The 19,373-nt window shown below is 42.9% G+C and overlaps 1 protein-coding gene across 7 annotated transcripts in view; it reads right to left on the bottom strand.

Annotated features, from left to right (window-relative positions):
• DHRS3 (dehydrogenase/reductase 3) overlaps positions 1-19,373 on the bottom strand; it is a 46,181-nt gene that overhangs the window by 10,588 nt on the left and 16,220 nt on the right. For 6 of the 7 annotated variants that reach the window (XM_063177032.1, XM_063177036.1, XM_063177034.1 and 3 more), the window contains exons 2-6: positions 12,437-12,580; positions 11,189-11,308; positions 9,574-9,812; positions 8,466-8,591; positions 3,126-7,234 (exon numbers count right to left, since the gene is read on the bottom strand). In XM_063177032.1, the coding sequence (XP_063033102.1) occupies positions 7,150-7,234; positions 8,466-8,591; positions 9,574-9,812; positions 11,189-11,308; positions 12,437-12,580 (714 nt within the window). In that variant the 3' untranslated portion in view covers positions 3,126-7,149. The remainder of the gene's footprint in view (positions 1-3,125; positions 7,235-8,465; positions 8,592-9,573; positions 9,813-11,188; positions 11,309-12,436; positions 12,581-19,373) is intronic. The other variant, XM_063177033.1, reaches the window with a different exon arrangement.

Below are 19,373 nucleotides of genomic sequence, written 5' to 3'. Positions count from 1 at the left end.
GCAGGCTCTGGGAACAGGAATTATGTGCTTGGATATCACTTGTTTCCCATCATTGCTATTTCTATCTTCTGCTAACATCCCTCTGACATGAGCCCTTTTTTCTTATCCCACATGACAGCAGCATTCGTGTCACCAAAACACCCCAGAAAAGCTGATCCCCCTGCACTTACTTCAGTCCTCTCTGCAAAAAAGAAAGGCACCAAGAGTTGGCTTTCCTGGAAAAGATAGCAAGGAATTGCCTCCTTATCTTAGAGCTGGAGTTAATGCTGCCATGTGGCAGCCCAGTGTCTGGGAGCACTGATCAGAGAGTCATAGGATCGTGGGATCACTGGATCACAGGATCACAGAATCCCAGAATAACAGAATCACAGGATCACAGAATCACAGAATCCCAGAATCTGCAGAGCTGGAAGGGACCCATGAGGATCACTGAGTCCAACTCCTGGCCCTGCACAGGACACCCCAAGAGTCACACCATGATCCCAAGAGTATTGTCCAGATGTTTCCTGAACTCTGGGGCTGTGACCCCTTCCCTGGGGAACCTTTTCCAGTGCCCAAGCACCCTCTGGGTGCAGAACCTTTTTCTAAAATCCAACTTGAACATCTCCTGACACAAGTTCAGGCCATTCCCTTGGGGTCTGTCCCTGGTCAGCAGAGAGATCAGGGTCTGCCCCTGCTCTTCCCCTCACAGGGAAGCTGTAACTGCAACAGGGATGCTCAAGGGCAGCTGGGGCCACACCACAAAGTGTCTGATGATAAAAAATCAGGGAAGATGTCACTTCATGCAATCCTGGTGCCCAGGGTTTGCAGATTGTGGTCCAAGGGCTCAGATGTGAGGCAGGAGGTGGGAGCTGTGCCCTGAGCTCTCTGGCATCTTTGGACGAGCAGAGCTCTCCCCCAGAGCTCAGGTTTGTACTGGTTACTGCCATCTCCTCCTTCTTTAACCTGGATTTTTCAACAGTGTCCTGTGGGACCAGAAGTTTAAATCTGTTCAGAGTTTGTATGTGCAATCTTTATGAGTGTACTGTGATAGTGACCTGCTCAGGGAACCAAATTCAGTGCCAGATGCCCCAGGGAGCTGCAGGAACACAATTTTGGAAGGCAGAAGCATTTTCAGCAGGCTTCTGAGATGGATTCATTTAAGGCATTGATCTTCCAACAGGGTTCCTCTCCTTAGTTCCACATGGCTCGGGGAAGGAAGACACCCAATGGGAACTCTCCACTTCTGTATTTTCATTATAATTTGATTAACACAGATAGGGAAATTTCATGTTTCCCTGGGATGCCTCTCTGTGAAAAGCCTGTACAATACAGAGACAATTAACTCAGATAAAGAGAAATCCTATTTAAAAAATGCTTTTGCTTAAGGAAAAAAGTAGGAAATGGAACCACATCTACCTAGTAGCACCAGGTCAGGATTAGTGACACAACCATGTCCTTGTAATACTTACACATGATGGATGGCCCTTGCAGCTGGAGAAAGTGAGCAGGGAGTCAAACTGACCCTTGTTTTTGCATGTTTGGGCTGCTTTCCCTCCCTCAAAAACACAAGAGTCAGCTATCACTTACCAGTACATTGCAGTTTCCAAGCCAGCAAGCTACAAGATTAATTGACTGCTTTTTAGGGCATGGTGACCCCCTGGAATGAGCAGGAGTGACAACTTCTATAGACTTTGCATTTGGCTGGAAATCACACGTCTCTGTTATTATATAACTCCAGGGATGCAAGGTGGCATCTTGCCTCTGTCTGTTTAGGGCCATCACACTCCCCCTAAAAATGCATCTTATCTTCTATTTTATATTCTCATAATTTTCAGTCACTCTCCAATTACAGTGCTTTCTTCCCTCATTTAAGGAGGAATTGTTCTGGTTTCATGCAGAAAAAAATCATTATATGATGCATAGAAAATCATCACACAATTTTTCTGTGCCTCTGTCGTTATATAACTTCAGGGATGTCAGGTGGCATCTTGCCTCTGTCTGTTTAGGGCCATCACACTGCCCCTAAGATTTCATCTTATCTTCTATTTTGTATTCTCATATACTTTTCAGTCACTCTCCAACTCCAATTACAGTGCTTTCTTCCCTCATTTAAGGACGTAATGCAGAAAAAAATCATTATATGACGCATAAAAAATCATCACACTTAATTTTTTTCTGTGCCTCTGTTATTATATAACCCCAGGGAGGTAAGGTGGCATCTTGCCTCTGTCTGTTTAGGGCCATCACAATCCCCCCAAGACTGCATCTTCTATTTTGTATTCTCATGTACTTTTCAGTCACTCTCCAATTACACTGCTTTCTTCCCTCATTTAAGGAGGTTATGCAGGAAAAAATCATTTTATGATGCATACAAAATCATCACACAATTTTTTTTCTGTGCTAATATGTCACAATGCCCATAACAAAGATGAGCTATAAGGAACAACTAAGTTTGGACTCTTTGGGAAGGTGTGAAGATATAAATTGTCTCAGAGGTTTGTGCCTTCAGTGCAGGCAGGCTGGGTCAGTGTGAGTTTCTGCTCACAGGATCTGCTCACAGGACAAAAGAGAGGGTGATGCTGAAAGCAAAATGACAGAATGGAGCAGAGGGACTCAATGCCTTGGATGGTCCAGGGGACAATCAGGTGCTGAGGTGACCTCAGGAGAACAGAGGTGATAAAGGGGCAGAAGGATCTGAATTTCCATCTTGCCCCAGGAATCACGGGATAGAAGAGAATGAGCTGCAGGGAGCAGGTGAAGTTCTGTTTCTCCTCCTGCCTCTCTCCAAGTCCCTCAATCTGTGGCTGCCACTACTCACAGCTCAGCATCTCCTTCAGAAAAGCATGAGGTCAAAGAGGATTCAGTTCCCTGGAGAATGAAAGTGCTGCTGGTGACTGACAGGTTTGCTCAGACTCCAAACATGCCAGGATCTGAGTGCTGGGGAGGTGAGAGCAGCAAACAGTGCAGAATATTCTCATTCCCAGGGCTGGTGGTTGGTAAAAATGCAAAATACTGCATTTGACATAATCCTGCTCTAGCCCAAACTTAGGAACCAGTACTGTCAAAAAAGTGGCTGTCACCTAGATTAAATTGATTAAATCCAAGTGAAGAAATAAAAACAAAAGAGATGATCCAAGGCTCACCTTGTGTTCTTTTCTCAACAATTGCATTTCAGCTCGAGGAAGGCACTGGGCCACATTAATGTCTGCTACAAGCAGATGTGTTCTCTTGGAAATCCATGCACCCACTTTGCTGTGCCTGCATGAAGTCTGTTACTGGGTTTTTAGGAGCTTTGGCAAGTGCTATCTGTTAATATCTGAAGGTGGGAGTGTTCAGGGAGTTGTCGGAAAGGCTTGCAAGACTAGATCTGATCATACCCACCCACACTAATTAACACATTACATAAAAGTACAACAAGTTTCTCTTTGCAAACATCAGAATCACTTGCCCAGGCACTTTCTGTGCAGTTCTAGAAGAACTTGAGGGACAGACTCTATTGCTTTTTGACCTCAATGGAACAATGGGTGAGTGGGGAGGGTTCAGCTCCCACTTTCAGGGCACACTCCTTTTTGTCATGCTGCTAAAACCTGCCATGGGCAGGGACATGGCTGGAACAACATTTTTAAAGTTCACCAGGGTGCATGAGGGTGCACTTTTTTCTCATCAAAAACCACAAAAAGAAATATTCAACATGAGGGATCAGATTCCAATACAAAGGACTCCTCCTGTCCCTGCCCTGCCTTGCTAATTCTGAAAATCACTTAATATAAACAGCAGCACTTGAAACTACATTGAGCTGAAAAATCCTCCCATTTAAATTTGGCCTTTTTTTGGTGAAGGGAACATGTCCCAAACCAGCTCATGTTTTTCTATCATTCAAATTTTAAACCAGCAGCAATCTCCTGTATAGGAGCCATAGTGAGGACTCTTTTACTTCTTCAGACTTTGCCATAAGTAAAACTAATTTCCTATGAAACTCCTGTGCTCCTGCAGCTTCACCTGGATTCCTCCAGCAAGATAAGAGCCATAGTGAGGACTCTTTTTACTTCTTCAGAGTTTGCAGCAAGTAAAATTAATTTCCTATGAAACTCCTGCGAGCTGCTCCTGCAGCTTCACCTGGATTCCTCCAGCAGGATAATAAATGAATGCCCCAATCTCCATTTACTCCAGACTCTAGGATGACATCTGGCTTCAAGATGGTGGCACAGAAAAGTGCAGTGATGACACAGGAAAACAGAAGGCAAAAAATAATTGTGCAGTGGAGAGCAGGAGGCAGCAGAGAGAGCAGGCAAAGTCAAAATTAAAGTAAATCAAAGGGCGGAAATTCCTCGGAGAAGGCCTTAGGCTTCAACAAAGCTTGTCCACATTTGCAGCACTTCAAGATTACCCAACCCTACCCTTATGTGGGAAGGTCCCAGCAGACCCCAGCAGGCATTCCAGAGGAGCCTTTCTATTAAAAAAAAACTTTTCAGAGTCTCCGTGCACGTTTGCAGATCGATGGAGCCCGTCCTGTCTGCAACACTCACCAGGGAAGGATCTCTCTTACCCAACTCCTCCCTGCTATCTGAAAAGCAAAGTTAATGTTTTCCTCATCATTTTCTGCTTGCTGCAAGCCTCTCCCCCACTGTGACTGCTATTTGACCTGCTGTCTGCTCTGGGACCCTGAGGGAAGGCACAGGGAGCTCTGTGTGTGTGTGTGAGAGCAGAGAGGATGAGCCTCAGCTCCTCCTGGCTTGTTTGTATTCATCAGAAAGAAAGAAATCATCAGCAAACATCACAAAGAAATCAACAGTGTGTAAGGCAACCCTGGAGATAGGCAACATCCTTTTGTGCTGCAGGTAAAAAGCAGATCTATTGAAGGGACAGGATTTGGGGTGGATATGGATTCCAGTGTGTTTTTAGCTCATTTCTGCATTAGGAAGTTATCAATGAACAGAATTCTCAGCACAAAGGTTTAATTGCAAGGGGACGCTGCTCTTTCAGCACAGGTGATTGCACTTGCAGCTACAAGCCTGGCACTCCCAGCTGGGATTAATGAGAAACTGGAAAGGATCGGAGAGCACAAGGGGAAGTTGGTATCACCATATCAACTTCTCCTGATAAACCTGGTACCTGCAGTATTCCAGGCAGATCCTGGAAGGAATCCTGAAGGGTTCTCCCCTCATGGCACTTGACTTTTCACTGAGATGGGCTTCTCAAAAAAATTGACAAAAAATAAAGCTGGAAGCCTCTATTAGGGTGGGTCTCAAAATCCCAGAGACTGAAGTTCCTTTTCATCCTCTCCAGATATCCAGGAATTTCAGATATCCAGAGGCATCACAGTGCTCCAGGTTACAGCTCTGCACTGACTCGGGCAGGAGAGCCCCTCCAAACACTCACCCAGGCAGAGGGACCCCAACACTTCTGGCAGCACCTTCCTCTGGGAGAGCTCCAGAAAGGAGAAATCCACTGGTCTGCAGCAAGGTCAGACTTGATTTTAACCCTCACACCTTTGCATCTCAGTTGCAGGTCTCCATTCCATGTGGCAGAACCAAAGGAGTGTTTTAAGCACAGCTCACAGCTTTTCTGCTGTACCTCAGAAGTCTTTTAGATTATAAATTTTAGTATATGGGTTTTTTCCTCATCCAAATTTTTGTATAGAAGCTCCTGGTCTATGAACAAATACTGCTTTGACTCTCTATAAAATGTTGCATTTGAATTTGCTGAGTTTTGACAGGCATTTAGGTAGTCAGACTTGCAATTTTGAGGTAGGGAAACACCAGAAATATCTGCTTTGCAGGTCAGGGCGCTCCTTCAGATGATCCATTTTGCCCCAGGCCATACAGGACATCTACAGAAAAGCTTGAAATTCGAGTCAGGAGCCCTAAATTCACTCCTTTAATCACACATCCACCCTTGAGGCACTTCATTCAGGTGTTTCCAGCTGGACTTGCTACTTCCTGTATTGCAATTATTTTAATTTCTCTGTTAGCACTGCTCCAATGTGCTGCTTACTGCATTTTGCACAGGAATGCAGTGCTGCCATTCCTAGGCTGTCAAAGAGAATATTTCACTACAAAAATAAATAATGTCTAGCTGCTTCTGGCACCTCAGTCCAAGCATATTTATCATTTTGGCTGATCAGTGCCTGACTCAATGTTCCTAAAGCACAATGGGTTTATTCCCAGATGAATTCAAAATGCATTTAATCAGGTCTTTGCTAAATGTGCTCCCAAATTTCACATCTCATGAGCACAACAGCACTGTGTCTTAGAGCATTATTCCACTTCACTGTGCAGACTGATATAATGGATTTTCCTCTGCATGGATTGTGTCAGTGAATGTATGTTTGTACAAGCAGGCTCTAGTTTTAGTTTCTAGATTTAGTTCATCCCCAATGTGCTGCTGCCTACATGTGTGGCAGTCTGGGATTAAGACTAAAAATATATTTATGTTTTATCAGAAATGAACAACAAAAAAAAAATCAGAACAACAATTTCACATATGAATTCAGTGACAGAAAGAATCTCCCACTATTTAAACTCTCAGCTCTGCTGCCTGAGCCTTCCTGTCCAGCCTCCAGAGGGGAAGCACAACAGCTTTTCTGGGCCCAGAAAGAGAAGTCCTGGGTGGCCTTTAGCAGAGAAAACATTGCCTCATGGTTTGCTCCTTCCCCAGTGTGTGCTGGGAACAGCTTCATCATAGGATGGGAAGTGAAGAAAGAGAAGGAAGCGTCCATGAAGCGTCCATATCTTTTAGTTCTTCCAAGTAATTCTGAAGTTCCCCATTCAAAAAGCTGAAATGAAACCAGTGGCAGCTCCTCTGGAGAGAGGGCACAGAGTGTGTTTGGGATGGATGTGCTGCCTCTCCCCTGAGACAGCCCACAGACACTTGAGAAACAAAAATCACATCTTAAAACTATGAGTAGATTTAACAACTGAACTCTAAAGAATTAAACACCATAGAAGCATTTCACACTTTCTGTTTTTTCCTTTCCAAGGGTCCACAGTCCACTCACTCAATCCTGTGCAAAGGTCATGTTACTATGGATATGACCTGCAAGAAATGTGTTGCCTCAGAGCAGCACAAGTCACATGAACAGGCTGAAAGCCAAGAGCTGCTGATTCCCAGTCCTGGAGGATTTTCATGCTTGTGCTGGGCTCACTGCAGAGCAGTCCTGGTGCCAGCCTATGTTCGTCCTTTAAAAGTGTTCATGCAGGTGTAGCTCCCAGAAAACTTGTGGATTTCTTCAAGTGCTGCCTGGGGGAGAATGCTGGTGTGGAAGCAGAAAGAAAATCAGCAGATGAGACAAATCCCTTAATCTGTTCTAATGAGAGATGTGTAAATATGGATTTATGGATATAAATATACAAATGTTCAAAAAACAGCTAGTGAGAGACACAGACAAAACTGGCATCAGTTTCCTGCTGTGAGGAGGTTACAGGGAGAAAGTTCCATCCAGTCACTCTTTCTCTACAGAAATATTTATCAAAAAAAGTCTGTAAAAGCTGTGACTTGGAAGATACCATTATGTTTTATTCCTTCTAAATATAAGATATGTACTATATTATCTAAATATATATAGTATATATTATATATAAATATATCTAAATGTAATATATATATTATATAATATAGATTATATATTATATACTCTGATATATACAGATTTAACCTGAATTCTCTGGTTAACCTGCCATCTGGTAGTGCAAGGCATGTGGCCTCCTTATCCTAAGGTATGGATAAATATCTGATTTCCTGACAGCTACTCTAATGGAAAATAACTTATTAATTCTTACAATAAAATGGAACAGCCCCTTTTCCTTGTTGACAGAAATTCTGGGAACTTTTACTCCAAATTCTACTTTCAGAGCAAAGCATTTACTGTGAATTATTTTTTCTTGTTTGAAATGCAATACTGAAATTATTTTCCACAAAAGTCTTATGGCCTTGTTTCAGTTCCTGACTGCAGCAGCTTTTCCAAAGGTTTTAGTGCAAACTGTCATAGAAACACAAAGGCGAATGTTCTTTCTCTGTGGTTATTCCAGGATATGAAGTTATAATTTTTTTCCTTAGGAACTTAAAATTTCAGTCCTGATCATACACAAAATCATTGATTTAATAGTTTCACTGATGCAACATAGGCAATTCTCTCTAAATGCAGATGGGATGTCAAGGCCTTATGGTTCAGAAATCCTGCAAAATAAAAAGCCTGGAGTCCAACAAGTGACTTAATAAATCCCAATCAACAACCTGTGTTAGTCAATTATTATGAAATTCCCTGGACAAAAATCCAGTTTACACCTCAGGAATCCAAATTTTGGGAATGAAACAGGTTTCCTAAGGGGTTATACAAAGAGAAAACATCTCCAAAGGGAATTTCAAAGTGTCTTCCTTTTGCTTCCATGGCTGAGATGAGAGAGCAGTTCCAGCCAGCCTGAGCTCTGCCTCAGGGAAGAGACACAGAGCCAACCTTCCCTGTGCTGGGCAAAGGAAATACTCACCTTTTTAGGATAACAAGGACATGCATTGTCCATGGCAGGAGCAGGAAGGCTTGGTTCATCTGAACAGCTTCTACTGTCCTCCTGGCCACTGTCTCTGGCTTGAGAGGAGGGAAGAGACTAGGGAACCTGAACAGAGAAAATAAAATAATTACAGGTGAACCAAGCTCCTTCTTTAAGGTGTCACTGTCCGAGTCCTGCTACTCTAAGTTATTGCTGGTAACTGGCCTTTAAACATCCTCAGGACAGGCTATGTCTCTAAAAGAGGCAGAAAATTCCAGTTCCAGCCCAAAAGCCCCAAAGCAGAAAGCCCAGTTCCAACCAGTACTACTGGGTTAGCTAAACAGTTAAGAATGTACATGCTGGTGCCCTCAGGGAGAAGTGGCAGAGAGTAATCAGAGCCCTGATTCAGGGTTTTTCCTAATTTGAATGCAAACCAACACCAAATGCTGCCTTTTCAGTGATGGCGTTTTTCCTTTTACTCTCTGTTCCTCTCTGCTTGATTCAAATCCTTGACAGGTGAAAGACAAATATTTTCCTCCATTGCTTTTAACACCAAACATAAAGCTTTTCCCAGCTCCTGCAATAGCTTGACACTGCAGATTTTCTTGACTAAGAGAGCACAATCTGTACTAGAGGTTATTTTACTCATTATAAAAGATTAATTTAGACAGCCACTACTTGTTCTCTTGGACAGGGGTAAAAAGGAGGTACTGATATTCTCACTTCTGTAAGTGGCTGTCATTCCTTTCACTGGGAAATGTTTAAGTATTCCAGTGAATAAAGAAGGAACTTGTACTGTTAATTCTAAAGTAATTTGTAGACTGGTCCTTTTGCATAACCATTGCAGATGGCTTCCCCTCTGGTATGGCTTAAAAATGCAAGGAAAAGCAGCTTCCAGTTCTCTCAGAAGCAGCCAGGGTGGTGCAGGAATATCCCAGCACACTGAGGGAACCAGTCTGATGGCTCCCAGGTGGCCTAAAGTGACCCTCTGTTCCCAGGCAGCCAAATGAGACATCAAATTCTCTTAACTAAATGAAGCATTAATTAGGAGTGTATTCTGATGATTCATTTAAAATGAGCTGCTTTCTTCCAGCTCCCCTGGACTGACCTGATTCTCATGCCCTGGAACATCTCTGTGCTGGTGTGGAAGGGCAGGACTGTGGTGGCATTCACTCCAGGACAGTCCAGCAGCCCCAGGGTCAGGCTCTCCATGAAAGCAAAGGATGAGGCTTTGGAGGTGCAATAGTCAATGGCACCAGGGATGGCTGACAAGGCCAGGACTGAGTTCAGGCAAACAATGTGCCCATTCTGGAGCTCCAGCATCCTTGGCAGGAATGCTTTGGTGGTCTGAAGAATAAGAGAGTTAAAAGAAGAAAAGAAAAAAAAAATGCTTAGCAGTGATACAACAAAACCAGCACTGACTGAAAAAAATAAGGTGACACAGACACAACAAGCCCAAGTGTTCCTGTTCATTATGTAAGGGAAGGAGTGGCAGAGGACCTTGTTTTGTCATTTTCTGAGGTTCTAAGTGAGCAAAGTTTGTGTAGAAACACAATAAAAGTGTTTCCTAACACATATATAAGCAGTACCCATAGATAAAGGCCATGAACAGTGCCTTCTATACTTAAGAACTTTTACAGGATAAAGTCTTCCACTAAGTGGTGAAATCACAAGAAGCTCTTTTTCATTTCTATTGTCTGATTCCAAATGGACTGAGTTTCACAGCTCCCTTCCCTGTAGTCCCACACTCCTCTGATGTTCCCTTCTCATCACCATAGAGGAAACTCCTCTGTGAGCTCAGGCTTTGACAAAGACATCAAATGTGTGACTGGAAATCACAGAATGGGAATAAAGAGCATTAAAAACTGAGTACTAAAAAAATTATGGTAATTTTTGACCTCTTTCCTCTGGCCTTTGCCCCTCACATTGTTTTTTCTCTCTTGTTTTCAACACAGACTGGTTTTACCAAGCATCCCTTAGAAAGACCTACTGGCTGTAATCTGTCACTCTCCTCCCCAACCGTTTCCAGACTGCAAGGCAAGATGTGTTCCATTACCATCTGTATGGCAGTTGTCTTTTGTCAAGTGGGCAGTTTTTCTTTATCTCTTCCACAATCACTCCTCCCTCTGGGGAGACATCTGCTGATAACAGCCATTGAATGTCACTGCATGGCTGATAAGAACTACAGCATCCCATTGGGAGATGTGAGCCCAGAGGGAGGAGCCAAGCATTCCTACCTGGATATAATCTGGAGATTCTGGAACACCAGCACAGCTTCTCCACTGGATTCCCCAGAGGAACAGCAGCTGTCTCTCCTTCCACTGGATCTTCAGAGGCAGAGACTGCACCTTTCTCCAGGATCCCTGCTCCAGCAGAACCACCCCTGACACTGCAGGAGGGCTGAGCCACAATTCCAATGGGACTGCTGCCAACAGCCTGACCCACAGGGTGTCAGGTTGGGTTCTGACTCTGCCAGTGTTGTTTTGTTTTACTGCATTGTTTATTTTATCCTTTTATTTTCTTCCCTGTTAAAGAACTGTTATTCCCTGCTCCCATATTTTTTGCCCGAGAGCCCCTTAATTTAAAATTCATAGCAATTCAGAGGGGTGGGGAGGGTTTACATTCTCCATTTCAGGGGATGCTCCTGCCTTCCTTAGCAGACTCCTGTCTTTCCAAACTGAGACATCAACTCGGGCTACATGGGACACAAGAGCTTCTCTTACCCAGAACTGTCCCAGGGTGTTTATGTGCTGGGATTTCAGCAGTGCATCGTCGTCGCTGTCCATCAGGCTCTTCCCATGAACCACAGCAGCATTGTTCACCAGGATGGTGATGTCACCCACCTGCAAAGAAAAGGCTTGTGATAAAAGGTATCTCTCTCCACAAATCAGAGAGCTGAATAGCCATTATTGCCCAAATACATCGTTATTTTCACAGTTTTTGACACTCTTGCCTATGGGCTTTGTAATCCTTTGCATCACCTCATATAGCTAGCTGGACTTTGTACAATCTAATCTGCATGGTCACCCTTCTTTTTTCCCAATATTTTTTTTTCTCATCAAATAATGAATCACAGAATTGTTAAGTTGGAAAAGACCTTTGAGATTATCAAGTCCAGCCATCAACCCAGCTCCACCTCTGTGTTCAGCACTAACCCACGTCTCCAAGGTGCCACATCCACATGCTTTTTGAACACTTCCAGGGATGGTGCCTCCACTATTGCCTTGTATAATATAAAATATATAATAAAATTATCTATTATCTATTATCTATTATGTATTATCTATTATCTATTATATATTATATATGAGTCTTCTGTTCCTGAATCTCCTTTTCTATAGAGGGGGCTGTTCTTTAACACTGAAATGTGTGAAGTGATCCATGAAACCTCCAGAGTAAACTATGCCAAGGGGCAGAATTTATAATCTGTGGATTATACTCTACTATATATTTATATACATAAAATATATAATTATACATATATATATATAATAAATAATTATATAGATATATATAAATATAATGAGTCTCCTCCTCCCGAGCCTCTACAATACATATATATATTATATATAATGAGTCTCCTCCTCCTGAGTCTCCTTTTCTTCAGAGTGAAGCCCCCAGCTCCTTCAGCTCCCTCCTGTCACTATAAGACATGAAATAACACAATGTTATTGTGTTCTTTTATTATTACATGCTGCTCTTTTAAGGTAAAAAGAGAGCTTTTAATTTCTGACTCCAGCATTTATCGATTTTTAAAAGTGACAGTGGATTGGAGGGTGACAGCGCCACCTCTCCAATGACACTGGACAAAAACCAACAGTCCATCAAATTTCTTCTCCTCTATAAAAGAATGCAAAAAAATAAGTTATTTGCATAAAGTGTGTAAGGAAGTTTGTTACAAGAATGTAAACATCAGATAACTTAGAAAATAAAAAATCAAGGTGACCCTCCCAAGCATATTTTTCCCAGACCTTTTCCCTGACGGCCTTGGCTTGCTGGTAGACCTCCTCACGGTTCCCCACGTCACAGACGAAGTAGTGGCACTCTGTCCCCATCATCCTGATCTCCTCTGTGGTCTCCTTCAGGCATTTCTCAGTCCGACCCCACAGGATGATCTGTAGCAAGAAATTTTTGTTAGAGTCCAACTGCTTCTGTTTCATATCTAAAATAATTAAAACATGCTTCTGACTTCAACGGTTTGATGGAAACCTTTGATGTGTTTTCACTGCCAGGGCTGTTGTTTTGCTTCATTTAAGAAAAGCAATGACTTTCTGTTACATGGGGAGTATCAAGTGGGACCTGTCTTCCACTGCTGTTTACAGATTCTTTACAAGCAACACAAGCTGAAACAAAAACTCAGATCTGAAGCCTAATGTGACTGGAATATGGAACGTTTGGAAATTTTTCTGCATCGTGTCATTTCAAATCTCTCCTTGTTTTTGCTGTACACATGTACAGAATGACAAATTTATCCTAAAACCACAGACCTTCCTGAATATCTGGTGTGTTGTCTACTTCTTGTTTTATGTATGGAGATAAAATCTGCTCTGTAGTAAAATGTATTTTTTCAGCCTAGTAATCACTCGCAATTCTGGTTGCAGGCTGGTGTCTCAGGTGCATTTCAAACAAGTGTTCATCCTACAACAGACTTCTAAAGTGAGAAATTTCAAGCATGAATTTATTTTGCAGCTCCTGTATACAGGATTTCACTTGCCTTTTAACACAATACAAATTAAACACTGCTTCTTGCACAAAGAAAATTCAGAATATTTATAGAACAAACATTCAAATAATGGAGCACAGATCTGATTTACAATGAGACATAACCAGACAACCCTATCTGCATTTCTACACCATCAGTGAGGTCAGAAATAGAAATAACCTGAAAAGTCACCAGGTTCATTAACTCTCATCATGGGGCTTTGTCCAGTACAATTCTTTTTCGTCCTTCAAACATTAATCTGCAGCTAAGCAGATGTAGTCACAATATTTTTTCTGAGTACACAACCTTATTTGCTATTTCTTTCAAGGCAACTGGAAGGAATATAATTCCATCTCTGTTGTTTAGGACATCTATGAATGAATTGATCTCTGGTTTTTGCTCTTCAACTAAGCCTTCTCAGCACTTACCATGTTATAAATGGTGAGTCACTGTTGTTCTGCAAAAAATAAATTACTGAATGGAGCTTGTTACTGCAATCAGCTGACTGTTCTGTGAGCTCTAAGAGCAAGATCCAAAAGAGAGACAAGAGATGGTTGCTACATTGAAAATGCAAAATTATGGTGCTATCTCCAAGCACGTGTAATCCAGAATTACAGTTCTTTCTCACACTACTGTGTACTGAGTCTGTATGAATCTGACCAGTATATTGATTTTTTTAATGGTTGAAAATAAGCACACTTACACTTCAAAGATTAAAGAATGTTTGAGTTTTCCCAAAGTTGAAAGAACAGAAAGGAAAAAGTCTGAATTGCATCACTGCTTATAGCTCAATCCCTGCAATTAACTTAATAACAGCAAAATCAACATAAAAAAAAATTATGTGTGCAGTATTCTTACCCCACAACAAATCTCTGGCAGAGAGCTTTAACATGATTATTTTTTAAGAACTAGCTAAGCTTATCTCATAACTGGTACTAAAACTAATCTCTGCAGGGTCAAAGAGCTCTTTAGTGTACCCCAGCAAGGCTAAAATGCAGAAGTACCCAAATCCTCAACCACTTCCTAAACAAGTTACATTTACAATTAATCCCATTTCCATGTCATTGGCACATCTGTGAACACAAACACGCCCAGACTGATAAGATTTATATCCTCAAATTCTCCAGAGCACTAACAAATCTGGTTAACCAGAAACTTCAGAGCGTGTATAAATATGCCAGAACCATTTCATGGGAAAACTTATCTCAGGGGAAGTAATTTTCAAGGAAAAAGCTGTGATCACACTTAAAAACTATAAGAAAGCATATGGCTGAAATTGCAGCTTGTGCACTGGCCTGGCTTCTAAAGTCTCAGCGTATCACCCTTGGCCATCAGGGCTTGGCATCTCCTCAAAGCCTGTAAAACTGATGGCTATTTACTCACTTCTGATCCCAGGGCTAGACCAAGGAATATTTTTCATGTGTACAGTGCAGCCTTGAAGGGAAATCAAGAACATGTGAGAAATTTCACAAGCTCTCAGGAAGTATTTACAAAATACTGCTCAGCTGCGAGCACATGCACACTTTGCTCTCCCTTTCACAACCCACATGGAAAGGGGGAGGAAAAACCTCTGTGGAAAGGGGAGATAAAAAACCACAAAATGTCAACTGCAAACATCAAGTTTGATGCCCACAGAGTTTTGCATCCGGGTGAACTTCACCCTCTTTGCAGGGTTGGATTAGTCAATGTACACACTAAAAAATGAAGTGACTTGCTGAAGAGGGATGGAAGGTAGGACAGGAAGAGGAGAGAAACAGAAATAAGGTGTCAGACAAGGAGAGTGTAAGGCAGGAAACTGTGCTCACATATCTGATACTCCAGTGCTTCTGCTATTGCTAAATAAAAAGTAGATCCCTCACTCTTCACTTCAATCTGTCTCAAAGCCTCCTATTCCCAGGAGCTACCACTGGTGCATTGAATGTCAGGAAATATACATGGAAGAACAGTTAAGCAAAGGATGACCTGTCAAAGGAACATCTGTCTGTGATGCAACTCTTGGATATACTATTTTTTTATGCCCCAACAGTTTCATTGAGACCTTTAATATCCTATAGGCAAGTCTTGCAAGGTGACCCCGTTAAATCTGGGTCATCTGGGGAAGACAGAATCTGCTGCTTATCCTGCTGACAACATTAATTTCAACACTGACTTCTTTCCATGAGAAGTTTTCATGTCTTTGATACTGTCCACATTCAGGTGAAGGCTTCAGCCTGTGTAAGAGAAAGGCAGTAAATAAAAGACCATTCTTTTGTGAGAGGTCCCTGATGGCCCAGTGGGAAGTGAGGGCTCCTGCCGTCATTTCTGCTACTTTTTACAGATGGATAAAACTCAGAACTCAATACAACGTGCTTTTGGTCCAAATTCAAGCTTGACTGCTCCTATGAGATCATATGAGACTTTAAATTTCTCTCTTACATCTGGCCAGACTGAATTGGCACAGGTTTCCCCCCAGCCTCCCAGGACATCAGATCTTACAGCGAGACAAGTCTGGAGCTGCTGCATTTGTCTCACGGTTGAGGCTTCTGTTGCTGCTGAACATCTTTAGGAAAGGCTTGTTTTACAGTCTTGTTGCACAGGCAACACAGCAGTTTTCTGATATTTCTGATGTTTTCTGGGTCCTTACTGTCCTACTGCCTCCTGAGATTTGCTACAAACTCCTCAATTCTCTGTGATCCTACATTCACCCTCTTCTGCAAAATGTGAATTAGTGATGATCACCCAATGCTCCTGAACAAACCCTTCTGCTCTCCTACTGCCTCCTGAGATTCACTACAAATTCCTCAGGTCTCCACCCTCTTCTGCAAAATGTGTCATTACTGATGATCATCCAATGCTCCTGAACAAATCCTTCTACTCCCTGCTGAGCCACTGTGGGCCTGGGGCTGTTTGCTGCTGCCCCATGAGCTCCAGTTACCCAAATATTGGCTCTTCACTTCCCTTGGGATGCAACCCTTGGGATAAAGAAATATTATTCAATAAACATAAAAAATGTAAACATCAAGAAAGGCACCACTTCATTTCACCCTGCCCCAGCTGGGATTCCAGGGCTCTGCACTCATGAGGAGCCCCAGACAGAGCTGTGGTTTCAGAAATGGTCCATTTTATTGGGAAGCACAGTTTTTCAAATGTAGACATGGGGCTCAGAGTCTGGGCTGTCTCCTCTTTCCTTTCTAACTGTAAGTCTAAATTGGCAATAAGTGTGTCCCAAATGGAAGCTGAGAATGACTCCAACAGACACAGAAGTTCCTGTCTGGACAGAGGAAAATGAGAAGGAATAAGGAGAGGCACTGTGTTCATAATTTCTCAGCCTGTCAGGATGCTGCACAGCCACCCATTCACCAGAACTTAGTGGTGGACAGAGGAATATTTAACTTGCATTTTGGATAAATTCTTGGACAGACAGTTTTCCATCCTGGAAAGAATCCAGCCCTTATTTCTCCCTCCTCTCCATCTCTCACCATCCTCCCCTGCCTGCCTGCTCCTGCTGCACCAGACACCCTCTCCTCTCTCAGAGTTACTGACCAGAAAATTGGTGAGGGCAGGTGCCCAGGGAGGTGGATAATCCTGCTCCAGGGCTTCCTGCCTGTGCTTACCTCGGTGTGACCCTGGGCTGGCAGCAGCCAGGGAGGCAGGTAGGGTGGGAAAGCCATCCCTGGCATCCAGGTGGGATGAGAAAGCCACCCCTGACACTGCAGGTAGGATGGGAAAGGTGGGATGGGAAAGCCATCCCTGACACTGCAGGCAGGATCTCACCACTGGACACAGGGAAGAAGAGATTGATGATGATGATGAAGGAACTCCACGTGCCCTCCTCCCCTTGATGAGCTTCAAAGTAGGCAAGGGCTGTGACATCACGCTTGGTGCAGATTTTCCCAGGATTTATTAATGGATTTTTGCAAAACAAACCTTATCTGTTGATCTGGAGTCACAGAACTCCTTATCTGACCTTAGGAAAATCCCTTCAGCTGGAGGGGCAGGCACTGCATCCTCTGCTCCCAGAGGATTAACTCTGGATCGTTTAACTCTGGATTTAATCTGCTAATGAGGCCTGTCCTGAGGTCAGAGGGGAGTCAGAGGGAAGGGGTTTTTTGCTGCTGTTGCACTACGGCAAGGCTGTCTGCAGGGCCAAAGCCTGACTTTCACCATAGCACAAGAAGAGTTATGCTCCTGACCACCACAAAATCAGATAAAGCCACTGATTTATATAAACTGGTCTAGACTGAGGCTGCTATCAACCACAACATAAACATGTGATCAATGCCTCCAGAGACTGAGGGATATTACTAATGCAGGACACAAGGTTAGAGCTAAATTTACATCATTCACAAGGCTAGTTAAGTTGTTCAGTCTGATTTTACTGCTAGCACAATTCAAGAACTGCAGCAATGGAATGCTGCCCTTTTACATCATCAATTATTTTGGCACTGTATCATCAGCAAACCCGCTGTGCTAGAATTTCTGCCTCCAGTGAGCTGGAGCAGTACTGGAAAGTTGTCCTACCACTACTGGATTGTATTTGAGTAAAGAAATGTTCACTCTTGGTCTATTACATCACAAGGTGGGCTGTGATTAGCAGATATAACTTCCATTCTCAAAGGTTCTCCATTTTATGACCCATGAAGCAATTCTCTGATACAATCAGAAGACACTGAAAGATTAAAGTGTTGCAGAGAGACACAAATGCCCTTCCTGCCTGATCTCATTATTGCTGCCTCCACAAATCAAGCACAGCTCCCAGCCCCAGATCAGCAGCGATAGGAAGTAGTTGGTAGGTCAACACATTTCATTCCCCCTTTCAACCTCCTTGCCAGTGCAGGGGAACAAAAGTTGCTCTGTGTGAGCTGGTATCTGTAATTGCACAGACCTTTGTTCAAACACAGAAAGCCTTTCTGCTGCCCAACACTCAAGAGTTCCTGCATACTTTTAGGAAGTACAAAGTGTAGATAATCCACTGAAGTATGCCAGCCTTATCCCCCTATATTCACGTCTGCCTGGTACTACTAACACACACACAGTCTTGTCCTCGGGAAAAAAAAAATGCATTCCAGTGTGTCCCATAATCCTGGCAGAGTTTTGCACATCGTGAGAAAGGGAAGCTAAATCCCACAGCCTCAAAAGCTCCAGGTCTTTAGCCTGTCAATGGCAGAAGAGTTTTCTCCTCCACCCCTTCCCCTCTCCTGGCCCCAGGCAAAGGCAGACAAGTTCTTTCAGGAGTTCTCCATGGGAGAGGCAGCTCAAGGCTGATTACTGGAAGAGGGAAAGGTGTGGCCCTGCAGTGTGAAAAGCCAATCTTTGCTTTAGAAAAGGAAAAAAAAAAAAAAAAAAAGAACCTTGTGATGCCTGAAGTAGGTCAAAATACTTAACCCAGCCCCTTAGTGACACTTCTGTAAAGGTAAGCAAACAAAGCAGGCCAGTGGAGAATTTCTCTGGGTTCCCACAGTGAATATCAAAGCTGCAAAGGACAGGTATGAGAAAAGTTGCATGTTAACGTGGAGAATCGAGAGAGCAAGTCTCTGTATCTATTTTACATGCAAGCTTTTCAAGATTACTATTTAGCAGTTGTAAAGCCTGTAAGAATTGAATTTAAATTTAATCCTGCCACCCTGGTAAACACAAACCACAGAGTTTATAATAAACTGGTTTAAGTCCAGGAGTAACATATAGTAATGAGATTAACAGTTAGGGCTAAAGAGACTTCGGAAGGCAACTGAAGGAGTGAATTCCAATCATTTTAGTCTGGAGTCTGAACTTTTATTAGTTTATATGTTGACTTAGCACTCAATGGGATTAACATTATTCACCTAAACAACAGTCAATTCCAGATGTACCCCTTTTTCCCTCTTAAAAAAATCACAGAGGAGTATGTCAACACCTGCCTGCTGTTCAACAGGGGCCTTCCCTGGAAAGAAAATGTGTGATTTTCTGTGTGCACACAGGCATTTAAGAGCAGAGCAGCTCCCTGTGAAGAAGGGAACAAATGCCCACTGTTCTCACAGTCAGGACTATGTAAGGACAGGTGGCCCCATGCTGACTTTTTTTTTTTTTTTTTTTCTCCAGGTTTTTTTTTTTTTTCTCTCCAATTGCTTTAGTCTGCAGCACTCCAGACTGCCTTGGGAGCAGCTCTTCGCAGCTCTGCTCTGAGCACAGGAGGAAGGGCAAGGGTGAGGGTTGTTTGCAAGGAGAGGTCAGGCAGGAGTCAGCCTTTA

Source organism: Melospiza melodia, chromosome 26 (genome assembly GCF_035770615.1).
Source record: "Melospiza melodia melodia isolate bMelMel2 chromosome 26, bMelMel2.pri, whole genome shotgun sequence".
NCBI classification, from domain to species: Eukaryota; Metazoa; Chordata; class Aves; order Passeriformes; family Passerellidae; genus Melospiza; species Melospiza melodia.
Note: the sequence above shows the minus strand (reverse complement) of the source record. Positions and strands in the feature narration are given on the sequence as shown.